The 11,308-nt window shown below is 38.2% G+C and overlaps 1 protein-coding gene and 1 long non-coding RNA gene across 6 annotated transcripts; both read left to right on the top strand.

Moving 5' to 3' along the window:
* The first annotated feature begins 1,033 nt into the window (after positions 1–1,033).
* LOC135588782 (uncharacterized) lies at positions 1,034–4,066 on the top strand. Of its 2 annotated transcripts, XR_010476470.1 has the most exons (3): positions 1,122–3,500; positions 3,584–3,665; positions 3,742–4,066. It is a non-coding gene; the product is annotated as an uncharacterized LOC135588782 (long non-coding RNA). The 2 variants fall into 2 exon arrangements; XR_010476469.1 differs by having other exon boundaries at positions 1,034–3,665.
* Positions 4,067–4,948: 882 nt separating this feature from the next.
* Positions 4,949–10,722, top strand: LOC135581507 (protein NARROW LEAF 1-like). Of its 4 annotated transcripts, XM_065081087.1 has the most exons (8): positions 4,949–5,115; positions 5,195–5,239; positions 6,261–6,364; positions 6,515–7,127; positions 7,335–7,478; positions 8,601–8,841; positions 9,255–9,755; positions 9,875–10,722. In XM_065081087.1, exons 4-8 carry the CDS (start codon positions 6,645–6,647, stop codon positions 10,291–10,293), a joined length of 1,788 nt encoding a protein of 595 aa, XP_064937159.1. In that variant the 5' UTR covers positions 4,949–5,115; positions 5,195–5,239; positions 6,261–6,364; positions 6,515–6,644; the 3' UTR covers positions 10,294–10,722. The 4 variants fall into 4 exon arrangements, with proteins under 4 accessions (XP_064937159.1, XP_064937160.1, XP_064937158.1 ...); XM_065081088.1 differs by lacking the exon at positions 5,195–5,239 and having other exon boundaries at positions 6,261–6,333; XM_065081086.1 differs by lacking the exon at positions 5,195–5,239.
* The last annotated feature ends 586 nt before the right edge of the window (positions 10,723–11,308 follow it).

Below are 11,308 nucleotides of genomic sequence, written 5' to 3'. Positions count from 1 at the left end.
ATTTTTGCCTCTTCTCCTATTCCTCCTCTCCTCTCGGCAAAACTTTTAAGCGGTTGCTTATTAGCTTTGAACAAAATTATTCTTCTTTGAAGAATAACCATATGTCTCACATCTAAACCGTTGTATTCTATTTATACGGTCATTGTTACCATTTATTTGTGGAGGTGGTGTTTGTCAACTAATTACATAATTAGGTCTCTTTAACGTTCATATCTCCAAACTTAAAAAATTTATATTGGAAACCCTAAAATATCTAACTCTATTTATCATAACGTCGTTAGTTTTACTGATGGAAGTACAAAAATAATAGACAATAAAGTAATTTTAATATCTCAATTACATTTTCAATGATGGTAGACGACGGTGTCGCTAGGGGTCACGAGTGACTGTTGGGGATGAGGAGAGAAAGTAACGACGAGAGATAAGGTGATGATGCAGATGTCGACCCTTTGTATCTACATTAGTGTCGCTCGGTGACTGCATTAGCACCGATGCAGATGTATAGTAGCCAGAGGGTCGCTTGACATCTGCATTTGCACCGACGTAGATGCAGAGCAATATCGTTTTACATTTGCGTTGATGCCGATGTAGATGTCGAGCGGCCCTTTCATCGCTCTACATCTGCGTCGATGTTGATGCATATGTCGAGTGACCCTTTCGTCATTTTGCATCTACATTGGTTTCGATACGGATGCAGAGTGACCCTTTCATTGTTCTACATTTGCGTTGGTTGGTAACTACATTGGTGTTGATGCAAATGTGATGAAAGGGTCGTCTAGTATCTACATTAGCATTAACGTAGATGCAGAGCGACATCGCCCTTTCCCGCATCGTTGTCAGTGTTGACACAAATGCAGTGCGATGAAAGGACCACTCAACATCTGCATCTGTGTCGACGTTGATATAGATGCCGAACAACTTTTTTGTCCATTTGCATTTGTGTTGGTGTCAGATGCAGAGCATTGGCATACGCATTCTCTCCTCACTTCTCGTCACCACTCTTCCTCATCAACCTAATGATATGATCGTTTATCACGATCAAAAACATAATTTAAATATTAAAATTATCACAATCAAAAACATATTTTTAAGGTGTAACTATACCATCTGTAATTTCCTCAACGACCATTAAAAAAAAAAAAAAGGCTTTGCTCTCCCGGGCGTAATCATAGTGTTGGGGCTTAGGGTTTCACCTGACCGTCTTTCTCTCACCAGTGTTGTCGATCTCTCTGCGTCGTTTACCGTCTTTCTTGCGGTTCGATTTAGGGAAGGCCTGGGCGATGGGGGAGGACGGGTCGCATTAAAGCTCTTGGCGTGAGGGAAGAACCAGTGGAAGCCTGCAAGAGCTTGGGGTGGAAGTTCCCTACGGAGATCCAAGTCGAGGCGATTCCCTATTCCCCTAAGTTAGCTGGTTCACTGTGGCTTTCTTTTCTCTAACTCAAGCCCTTTATTGGTTTTGGCTTTGTTGAAATCTGTTCCGCTGCACAGAAAATTGCGAGTCTTGATAGTTTCTTTGTTCAAGGAACTTTTTTCACCTGATTTCTCTCTTCGTTATGATCTGCAGGACCTTCAAATGTCTCAATTTTGTTTGTCAGATGAATGAATGGGAGATTCATACGGATAACTGAAAGGACTTTATGCTGGTTGGTAGGGAAAGATTTTTTCCGACCGGCACAAACAGGTTTAGGGAAGATATAGGATCTTTTGAGCCTAAGAATCTTCCAATTGATCTTTATCTACAAGTCCTTTGTAATTTAAGTTTCTTGATTGAGTTTGCTAGAGCTGATCTATTATCTACATAAATGTTAATTATTAAACTATTTAAAGAAAATTGTAGGTATGTTTATTTGTAACAAATCAATAACTTTTTAGTAGCCCTTAATGTCCCTCGTCTTTAAACCCAAGGATTAAAATTTCGTACCGTACTAGAATTTTGAGCTTCGTTCGGTACAGCATAGTATTGTGTACCGAGTAGTACGCTAGGACATACTAAGTGATACACCTAATTTAGGCGTAAAATCCTTCGAAAATATCTAAAAATAAAAAAAATTATGATAAGATTTTTAAGTTAGAAATAAATATAGTAATAGTATAAGTTTAGTAAAACAAATGTAAATTAGGTAAGAATAGTATCACATATCTTTTTCGGACTTTGAGTAATAGCCTTGTGCAAGGTTCGTATTTCGTTCCGTTACAGATTGCTCTTATGTAAATATTGAAATATCTATAGAAAATTTATTTGAATTGTCAATTAACAAATCGTTACTTTGTAGAGTTTAAGAGAGTGTAAATGTGAGAAAAAATAAGTTTGAGGTAGTTTAAGAGAGTGTGAGAGTGAAATAGAGTGTAATAGGAGAGAAGATGAGTTTAAAAACCTATGAGAAAGGGTTCTAACGGTCATTTTGACTATTGGAGCATTGTTACAGATCGGTAACGATCAAAATCGACTATTACCGTCCAATATACCCCCATATCATCCGATACGGGACGATATTGAGTGTTCCGCTTGGTATCGGGCCGTCCGCATATCGGTATGCTATCGGACCGGTACGTACCACCCGTCAAAATTAAAAACCCTACTTAAGCCTTTTTTTTTCCTATTAATACTTTTTTATTTTGTTTTTTCACCCTGCTAGGTGGTTTGTTCGAGCACATTGTTTTGAGTAACATCATATCATCATAATATGGCCTTTATGATGATGATTTTGGAGGAACTTATTGGACTAGCAATTTTGGTCTTATTTATCTTGTGCTTATGTGAACTAACTTGGTCTCAAGTAAATTCCTTGGCCTGTAAGCCAATAGTTCATGCCATGCTGATGCCCTCTCTAAGAGTTGCCCTTAAGATATATATTCTGCCCAAATTTGGATTATTTTATAAGGCGCTTGGTTAATTTCTCATATAAAACCACAAACAAAGTTGAGTTACTCATTTAGAGGAGAATTTAGATTATAAAGATTTAGTATATTTGAGCCTCTTATACTATTGATTTTAAAAGTCTATATTTTGGATGATATGCTACAATCGGGTAGGTGCTTTTGTTGAGATCTTTGTCCAGGTTATATGCATCTGCTATATCTGCAAACAATATGCAGCTTGGACATTATCTTTTTAGTAATGTTTGTTACCTATATGGCATAAAAACTATTTTCAAAATGTAATTTTAAGTTAAAGATTATTAGGAGCAAAGATTTTGCCTTGAAATATTTATTGGTCTCATGTTTGTTTATTGGGCCATTGTTTGGTACTTCTCATAATTTAATTGGCGAAGAATATTTTTGTGCTTTAAATAATTCTTTATTTTCTAAGCAACTATTTTAGAGAAAACTTCTCAGCCTTGGACTAATCTGGTGGTTTTTTCACTCAAATAGTGTCATAATCTGAACTGAGTGATGTAACGTAGGATTATGTTCATTGACCGGGCAGAATTGCATGTATTGACAATCTGGGCTAGTGAATCAGCACCAGGTGGATGTTATGTACAGAGAGTATTTCATCGGTTGGCACCACTACCTTGGCATGAGCTATCGCATGTGTGACTTGTGAAAGCATTGATATAACTACAACACCTTTATTTTGCAGGAAGAAAACTACCAGGGTACTGTAGTCAGTGAATGAAACTGAAGTGGGACATGGATTGGATGCCAAGATGATTGCTCTGATGGTATTAAACTTGCATCTTTTTCTGATTTTTATATTTTTAGTAGCCTTCTCCCAAATGCCCTCTTTCTGTTAAATAGAAAATCAAGGAAAGCAATAGCAGCAAAAAAGAGGAAAAATGTAGAAGACGAAGAAGTTGAGTATGGTGTGATCCTTAAGAGGGTAAAAGGACCAAGAGATTGAAATGGCAATAACATGCAGAAGCTGAGGAGCATGATACAAAGAAAAAGATGAGCTGATCAAAGAGCTTGACCATTTTTTTTTTTTTTTGTGTTAATTTTCTTTTCAAAGCTGGTCTTATGATTCTGATGACCATATCTACTGAAGTTTTTAATGTTTAATCTTTCCAAAGAGAACCTTGTATACGTTTAACTGTATATGGAGCAGTGATTATTTTGGGATCGACTATTACATGGAAAGATGCAAATTTGGATTTTCTTGGGTAAATATTTAAAGATCGGTTGGCTCTCCGTGGGATTGTGTATTTCCTATTTGTTAACTTGTGCCAGAGAAGTTGCCATCCGGCCATATGCATCATGATACTTATGTGGGATAAGTTGCTGATATTTACTGTGAGAAATTTAGTGTTTGGTAAGTATAAATTAGGAATTATAGGAGAAAAACATTTACCTGCAATCTTTGTTCCCATTGCACAGTTTTTTTGGAAGTTTTTGGTTGGGACTTGTCAAGCAAATGGAGTTTGAAGAGATGAAGAAGATTATTAGTTTGATGATTGGTGGAATCCATTCTTGTGTTGATGAGAAAAATGACATGTATTGGATTAAATAGGTCACATTTTCTTCAACTTCAGAGACTAGTACATTTTGTTAGGCACACTCAGATCCATATCTCATGTTTGCTTGATCAGATACCCAAACAGGACTTCCTGCCCAATTGTTTTGAGTCCATTGTGGATGCTTCTGCCCTAACTTGTGCTGTTTGGATCAACTTCTTTGATCTGGTGGATCAAAATTATCAGCATTAGATGTGAGGACAGATTGGGAATGTGGATAAATGTTCTGAAAATTAAAACCAGAAACAAACAAAGATAATTTTATTTTTGAAGGACTTCAAAGTTGCATGTAATGAATGGCAATGGCCATCAGTAAATACGTATGTATTCAGAGCAAATAGATCCTTGCTGGTGTGGGTGAATGACATACATATCCATCGCCCACAATAAAAGGAGGGCTGGTCTTTTTCTCACTGGTTTTGTGGTCCCCACCCCTCCCGCCCCCCTTCCCCATTATTATTCCTTTAAAAGAAGTAAAATAAAGCTGCCTTCTCCACCTCTTCCCTTCTCCCTTCACCACTCTCCCAATCTCTGCTTTGCTCTACGAAAAGCCCCTTTGTCCCATTGGCCAAGTGGCCACCTTTCCCAAAAGCCTTCGAGGGCCACTCAGGGGAAGGCCCTGCCTCTGGTGGAGACTCCCTTGCCCCTCCTTGAGCCCTAGGTGAGAGTTTCCTCCTCCTACCCACTTCCCCCCTCTTGCTTTCGAGAAATCATCTTAAGATTGCCTTTTTTGCTCCCAGTTGTATGGCTTAGAAGGCGAAATATGTGGTTTTTAGATGGTAGAGGCACGCTCCATCCTTGCAGTCTCTTAATCTGAAGCTGATTCCCCCCCTTCTGGATCGTTTAGTTTTTGAAGTTTTGATCTGGGGTTTTTTGGTTTCTTATTCGTCGAATACATTTCGTTCGAAGTTCTACTTGGGGAAAAAGATGTCGGCTTTGTGCCTTTTCCGCCTTGTGATTCATGCTTTGTCCCCTTTTCTCCACTTTATTCGGCTCCGGTAAGCTTTTTCGAGCAACTTGAGCTACCACTCGGTTCATTTTGTTGGTCATCGTTGAGCAGACGCAATGGTGTTGTTTCGAACTCCTTTCTTTTAGAAGCAGTCGTGTAGTTCGTAGTCTTCCGTCTCGTTACCGATATCGAGAAAATGAAAACTATACCCTTTCCCTGTAGGTGTTTTGACAGCTTTTACGGACTACTTCTCCACATTGTTGGAATCTGCATGCCAGCGACTGACTTTTTCTTGTAGGGTTGCCCAGGACTTGTGCGTAGCCTGTCTTTCCAAATATTTTTCACTTTTGTTTAGTTTCTTTCCTTCGTTCGTTTATATGTTTTGCGGAAACCAATAAATCTAGCCGTTCCCAAATTGTCAATATTTTTATTCGTTTTCTCGGATTTATGCCACGTCATGCTCAAAGTAATTACTTATTTCTTACCCTTTTCCTACTTGAAGTTCATCTAAGGAGAAAAGGAAGTAACAGGAAAAAGTTTCTCCTTTATTTGATGTTGTAAACAGACTATGTTTGTCTGAGAGGCTTATTTTGTTTCAAGCATTACCTTTTTATCCATGCACCCTGGTCTTTAATATTTTGTTCTTTGCTTTAGTTCCTTCTGTTCCATATTTATGAACTTATTTTGCATGGAAAAAGAGATTTCAAATAATATTTATGTAAAAGCACAAAATATGTTTATGTCTATTGCTGTTTTTGTAGCACACATATTTCAAGTTGTGATTTTTTTTTTCATTATACTGGAGAGATTGATGCTATTATTTCTTCTATCTAAGATTTAGATTGCTTGTTTTGCAGGGGCTGAGTTTTAATGCTCTTTTGTAAATGTCACTAAGATGCTATAGGCAGCATGCTCTTCTTCTTTCATAAGGCATGGTTCTTTTCATCCTCCATGTGCATAAGTGAGCAGCAAATGAGCTTTGTAACTTGTTTTATGTTATTTTCACTCTTCATGCAATTCGTCTACCTTTTTGCAACTTCTACAATGTTCGTTCTTGGACTAAAACTAATATGGTAACTGATCGTGTAACATCCAATATTTCTTTTTCAAGTCTGGTGTCTGGAGGTGTCCAGCTCTCCAGATTTTTCTCTCTTGGGCCTTTGATCTTGATCATGAAAAATCAGAGGTCAGCTTGAGGTGGGCCAAGCAAGGATATTTTTTTAGGATACAAATTCTGCACAATGAGGCATTCGGACACCCAAGGGCATCACTCAGGGTCAACACAATCTGAGGAATCAGCCTTGGACATGGAGAGAAATTTATGCAATCATTTCCATTCCTACAGTGCATCTCCTCTGCAGCCTATTGCATCAGGTGGTCAACATTCTGAATGCACCGCTGCATACTTTTCTTGGCCGACCTCTACACTTTTACATGGTGCTGCCGAAGGTCGAGCTAATTATTTTGGGAACCTTCAGAAAGGAGTACTGCCAGCACATCTTGGCCGGCTTCCTACTGGGCAGCAAGCCACAACACTACTTGACCTAATGACTATAAGAGCATTCCACAGCAAAATTTTGCGTCGTTATAGTCTAGGTACAGCAATAGGCTTTCGTATCAGAAAAGGAGAACTCACGAGTACCCCTGCGATTCTTGTATTTGTTGCTCGGAAAGTTCATAGAAAATGGTTAAACCATGATCAGTGTCTACCATCTGCTCTTGAGGTAAACTTCTTTTTCCTTTTTAATTTCTGGTAGTTTGTTTTGTAAAATATGGGAGTTGTTTGTCATTCGATTTTTGTTTATCATTACAAGTTTGTCACTGTATGTATGGCTCATGTGACTTTTGAGCTTCTTTATGTGCTTATAGAGTTTCAGTGATTTGAAAGACGTGCTATGCTTATTGATGCAGTTTTCTTTTATGCTGAATAGGGACCAGGGGGTGTATGGTGCAATGTGGATGTTGTGGAATTCTCTTATTATGGTGCACCAGCACCGACACCTAAGGAGCAACTGTACAATGAGCTTGTTGATGGTCTACGAGGAAGTGATCCATGTATAGGTTCAGGTTCTCAGGTACACTTCGTCAGTTCTGCTTATGTTCTGGAGTCAGGTTCACTGACATATTTGATTCATGCCAATATAGAACGTGCATATTGTTGTCCTTTTCGAATACAACATATATATCTTTTTTGATATGTATACATTGTGTCTCTTGGAGTTTATCTTGCAAAACACTAAAACAAAACAACATTTTTAGGAGTTTTGGTGGAAATTGGTAGATTTCAGGTAATTAATGGTGATATTGTCTTTTATATGAATTTTATATGTTTTTTAAGTTAACTCTAAAATTAAGAATAGCAGGCTACAAACTATTGTACCATATGCATAAGAAGTAGTTCCATCTATTGATTAGTTGTTTGTCCAGTGTGGTTGATGAATAAATGTACACCATTACTATGTGTATTATCAATTTGGTTGCATGAGTCTGGATATCCACAAGTCTGTCTGAACTTGGAAAAATTTAGCCAGTAAGCAATAGTTTCCATGAAGTAGGGAGCTGTATGGAGATTTTGACGTCCCATGTTAGATTTGATAAGTTTCACCTTTCTGTTAATTTCAAGCATTGATCAGCGTACCATGGTATACTGAATGTACTTTAGCAGTTCACTCGAGTGATGGTATGGGTTTTTGTACCGTGCCAAGGGTGTACCTAATCACCCTTAGCGGTATGACTGGCTCATAATGCTCAGTGTGTGCCGGACCAACTGGTGTATGTGGCTCCCCAAGAACTGCAACAGGACTGGTAAATGAAATTGTAATACCTGATGACAAAAATATGTACAGATACAGGTTCATAGCCATGGGTTTTTGTACCGTGCCAAGGGTGTACCTAATCACCCTTAACGGTATGAATGGCTCATAATGCTCAGTGTGTGCCGGACCAACTGGTGTATGTGGCTCCCCAAGAACTGCAACAGGACTGGTAAATGAAATTGTAATACCTGATGACAAAAATATGTACAGATACAGGTTCATAGGTACTTGTTTGACTTATCACCATTTAATGGAAATATGTTGTTTCTCTCCTACATTGGTGACATCCATCGAGTCTGATCTATGCTTATATTTGTACTTCTGTTCAATGCTATATAATGATGTCAGCTATCAGTTATGATTATTTGTTCTTATAATCAGGTTGCAAGCCAAGAAACATATGGAACTTTAGGTGCTATCGTGAAAAGTCGAACAGGTAACAAACAAGTTGGTTTCCTAACAAACCGTCATGTTGCAGTTGATTTGGATTACCCTAACCAGAAGATGTTTCATCCTTTACCACCTAATCTTGGACCTGGGGTCTATTTGGGTGCTGTTGAAAGGGCAACATCTTTTATCACAGATGATGTTTGGTATGGGATCTTTGCTGGAACAAACCCAGGTAATATAGTTCAAAATCATTTCTCCTGCAATTGCATGGAGTTACACCTCTAATTATTAGATCCTTGAACATCCATTTTAGTATGATTTTTCATATATCCCTAAGTCCAGAAGGTTACTGGTGGTTATTAAATGCCATTGCTAGAATCTTGTTCATGTATTTAAAACCCTGAAAAATGTTTATAAGATTATGTAATGATGAATAATAATTTTCTTGAGAGTTACATGAAACTTGGACGGCATGGATCAGATGGTTTACCCATATGTGTTCTATGCTATTTTTCCCTCCAAGATATATCATATCATTACCGCATACTTCCTTACATGGTTCCTCATCTCCTTTGGTTCATATACTTTCAGTCAAATGATGTTCTGATTCCCAAACATACGTCTTACCTCGTGATGCACCTGCAGAAACTTTTGTGCGAGCAGATGGAGCATTCATTCCTTTTGCTGATGACTTTGATGTGTCCTGTGTCACCACTACAGTGAAGGGATTGGGTGAGATTGGAAATGTTAAGGTATTAGATCTTCAATCACCGATTAATAGCTTAATTGGGAGACAAGTGGTGAAGGTTGGAAGAAGCTCTGGATTGACAACTGGCACCGTAATGGCTTATGCTCTAGAGTATAATGATGAAAAAGGAATATGTTTCTTCACAGATTTCCTTGTTGTGGGTGAGAACCAACAAACCTTTGATCTGGAAGGTGATAGTGGGAGTCTTATAATTCTGTCGGGGCAAGATGGCGAGAAGCCACAGCCTATAGGCATCATTTGGGGTGGGACGGCCAACCGGGGAAGGTTGAAGCTTAAAAGCGGTCAGGGTCCTGAGAATTGGACAAGTGGAGTTGATCTGGGTCGTCTTCTTGATCTTTTGGAACTTGATCTTATAACCACAAGAGAAGGACTTCAAGGTTTGCTTTTCTAACTTAATCACAAAGCTGTAAATATTTCTTGTCCTGTTGCAACATCATCTCCCTTGTTTTTCTTAATTGAATAATTTATTTATCATTTTTCTTCTTCTTGATGAAAGATGCACTAAGGGAGCAAAGATATACTCTAGTAGCAGCAATTAATTCCACAGTGGGTGAATCATCTCCTGCAGTGTGCACCCTTCCAAACGAAAAGATGGATGAGATATACGAACCTCTAGGCATCAACCCGCAACATTTCCCTCCTGAAGGTGCTTCTGTTTCAGAAATTAAACCTTCTTTTACAGGTGTTGAATTTCAAGTGGATACCATTGAGGTGGCAACCAATGTTGAAGAGCATCAGTTCATCCCAAACTTCATCAGCATGTCCCCCATGCATCGAAACCAAGAAGACAGCCCCGAAAGGAAGAACCTTTCGGCACTTGTAAACTCATCCGATGAAGATCTTTCTGTTTCTTTATATTTAGGGGACCGAGAACATAAAAGACAGCGTCCTGATCCAACGCTGAAAATAGAGTAACCATAGTGTAGCAGATTTAACCATGTGGAGCTGATTATTTAGCTGTTATTGGCTCCTGGTAGCATGTCCATCTGGGTATGGAGTTGCAGCAAATGCATATGGACAGAAGATCTTTAGGCTTTAGAGGGGAACTCGATTACAAGGCACCAGTCTTTTCTGAGCTCAAGAGAAACTAGAATCTGCAATCTTTTAAACTATCTTTATTTGTGGGTTTGAAAAGTTATGAATGCGCAATGTGCAAGATTAGTATCCAACCGCTCAGTGGCCCTGCAGTTTTGCATGTTCAAATGATTTACACAAAGGTTGACCTGGTAATAGATGGAACTATGTCAACAGCATATTGCCCTTTTTGTCCTAAGCTCCACTTTGACATATTTATGTATCAGAATATTATTCCATATCAGTAGTATTTTTCTTTCTTTTCTCAAACATGGAATGTCTGTCAGCACTTCTGATGTTGAATGCTTCTGAGTTTGCTTCATAACTAGAAGGTTGATTCTAGATCCACTCATTTAAATATACATTTTCCTAAATAATTCTAGTTGTTTAAGTTAATCTGGCAGTTTCTGCAGGTGATATCAACTGCTCCTAAAACATGTGATTTTCTGCAGTATGGAATTGTTCCATCTTTAAGAGTATCAGGATACTCTTTATTTTCCTGTGGTTTTGCAATCTCTTCCATTGTTATGTGAAGAGATACATGGTGAGATATTTAGAAAACATGAAATACTTGCAAAGTATTTAGTCGAAAATTAAAACTTGACTTCATGAATGATGCCTGCTGGTTAAATGAGAAGTATCAGAGTGCAGGTTTCTCGTCAAGGTTATCTCTCTTGGTATTTTTCAGCAAATATTAGGACTTCATTTAAGACAAATGAGTTGTGAAGATTCTTAACTGGTTTTTGGTGCCTTGTATTTCCTTCTGGTTTAGAACTGAATAGGCTGAAATGGTAATTAATCAACATGAGAACTTGAACATTCTGCAGTGTATTTGAACTTGTTTTAGTGTTTTTTT

Source organism: Musa acuminata, chromosome BXJ1-8 (assembly GCF_036884655.1).
Source record: "Musa acuminata AAA Group cultivar baxijiao chromosome BXJ1-8, Cavendish_Baxijiao_AAA, whole genome shotgun sequence".
In the NCBI taxonomy this organism is placed as follows: domain Eukaryota; kingdom Viridiplantae; phylum Streptophyta; class Magnoliopsida; order Zingiberales; family Musaceae; genus Musa; species Musa acuminata.
The sequence above is the reverse complement of the archived record's forward strand: the minus strand, read 5'-3'. Positions and strand labels throughout refer to the sequence as shown.

Bases quoted from the DNA above. Each gene is read 5' to 3' on its own strand.
- LOC135581507 (XM_065081088.1), top strand. From the start codon at position 6,645: ATGAGGCATTCGGACACCCAAGGGCATCACTCAGGGTCAACACAATCT. The intron at 7,128-7,334 runs GTAAACTTCTTT...TATGCTGAATAG, and splicing joins GTCTACCATCTGCTCTTGAG to GGACCAGGGGGTGTATGGTG. The intron at 9,756-9,874 runs GTTTGCTTTTCT...TCTTGATGAAAG, and splicing joins CACAAGAGAAGGACTTCAAG to ATGCACTAAGGGAGCAAAGA.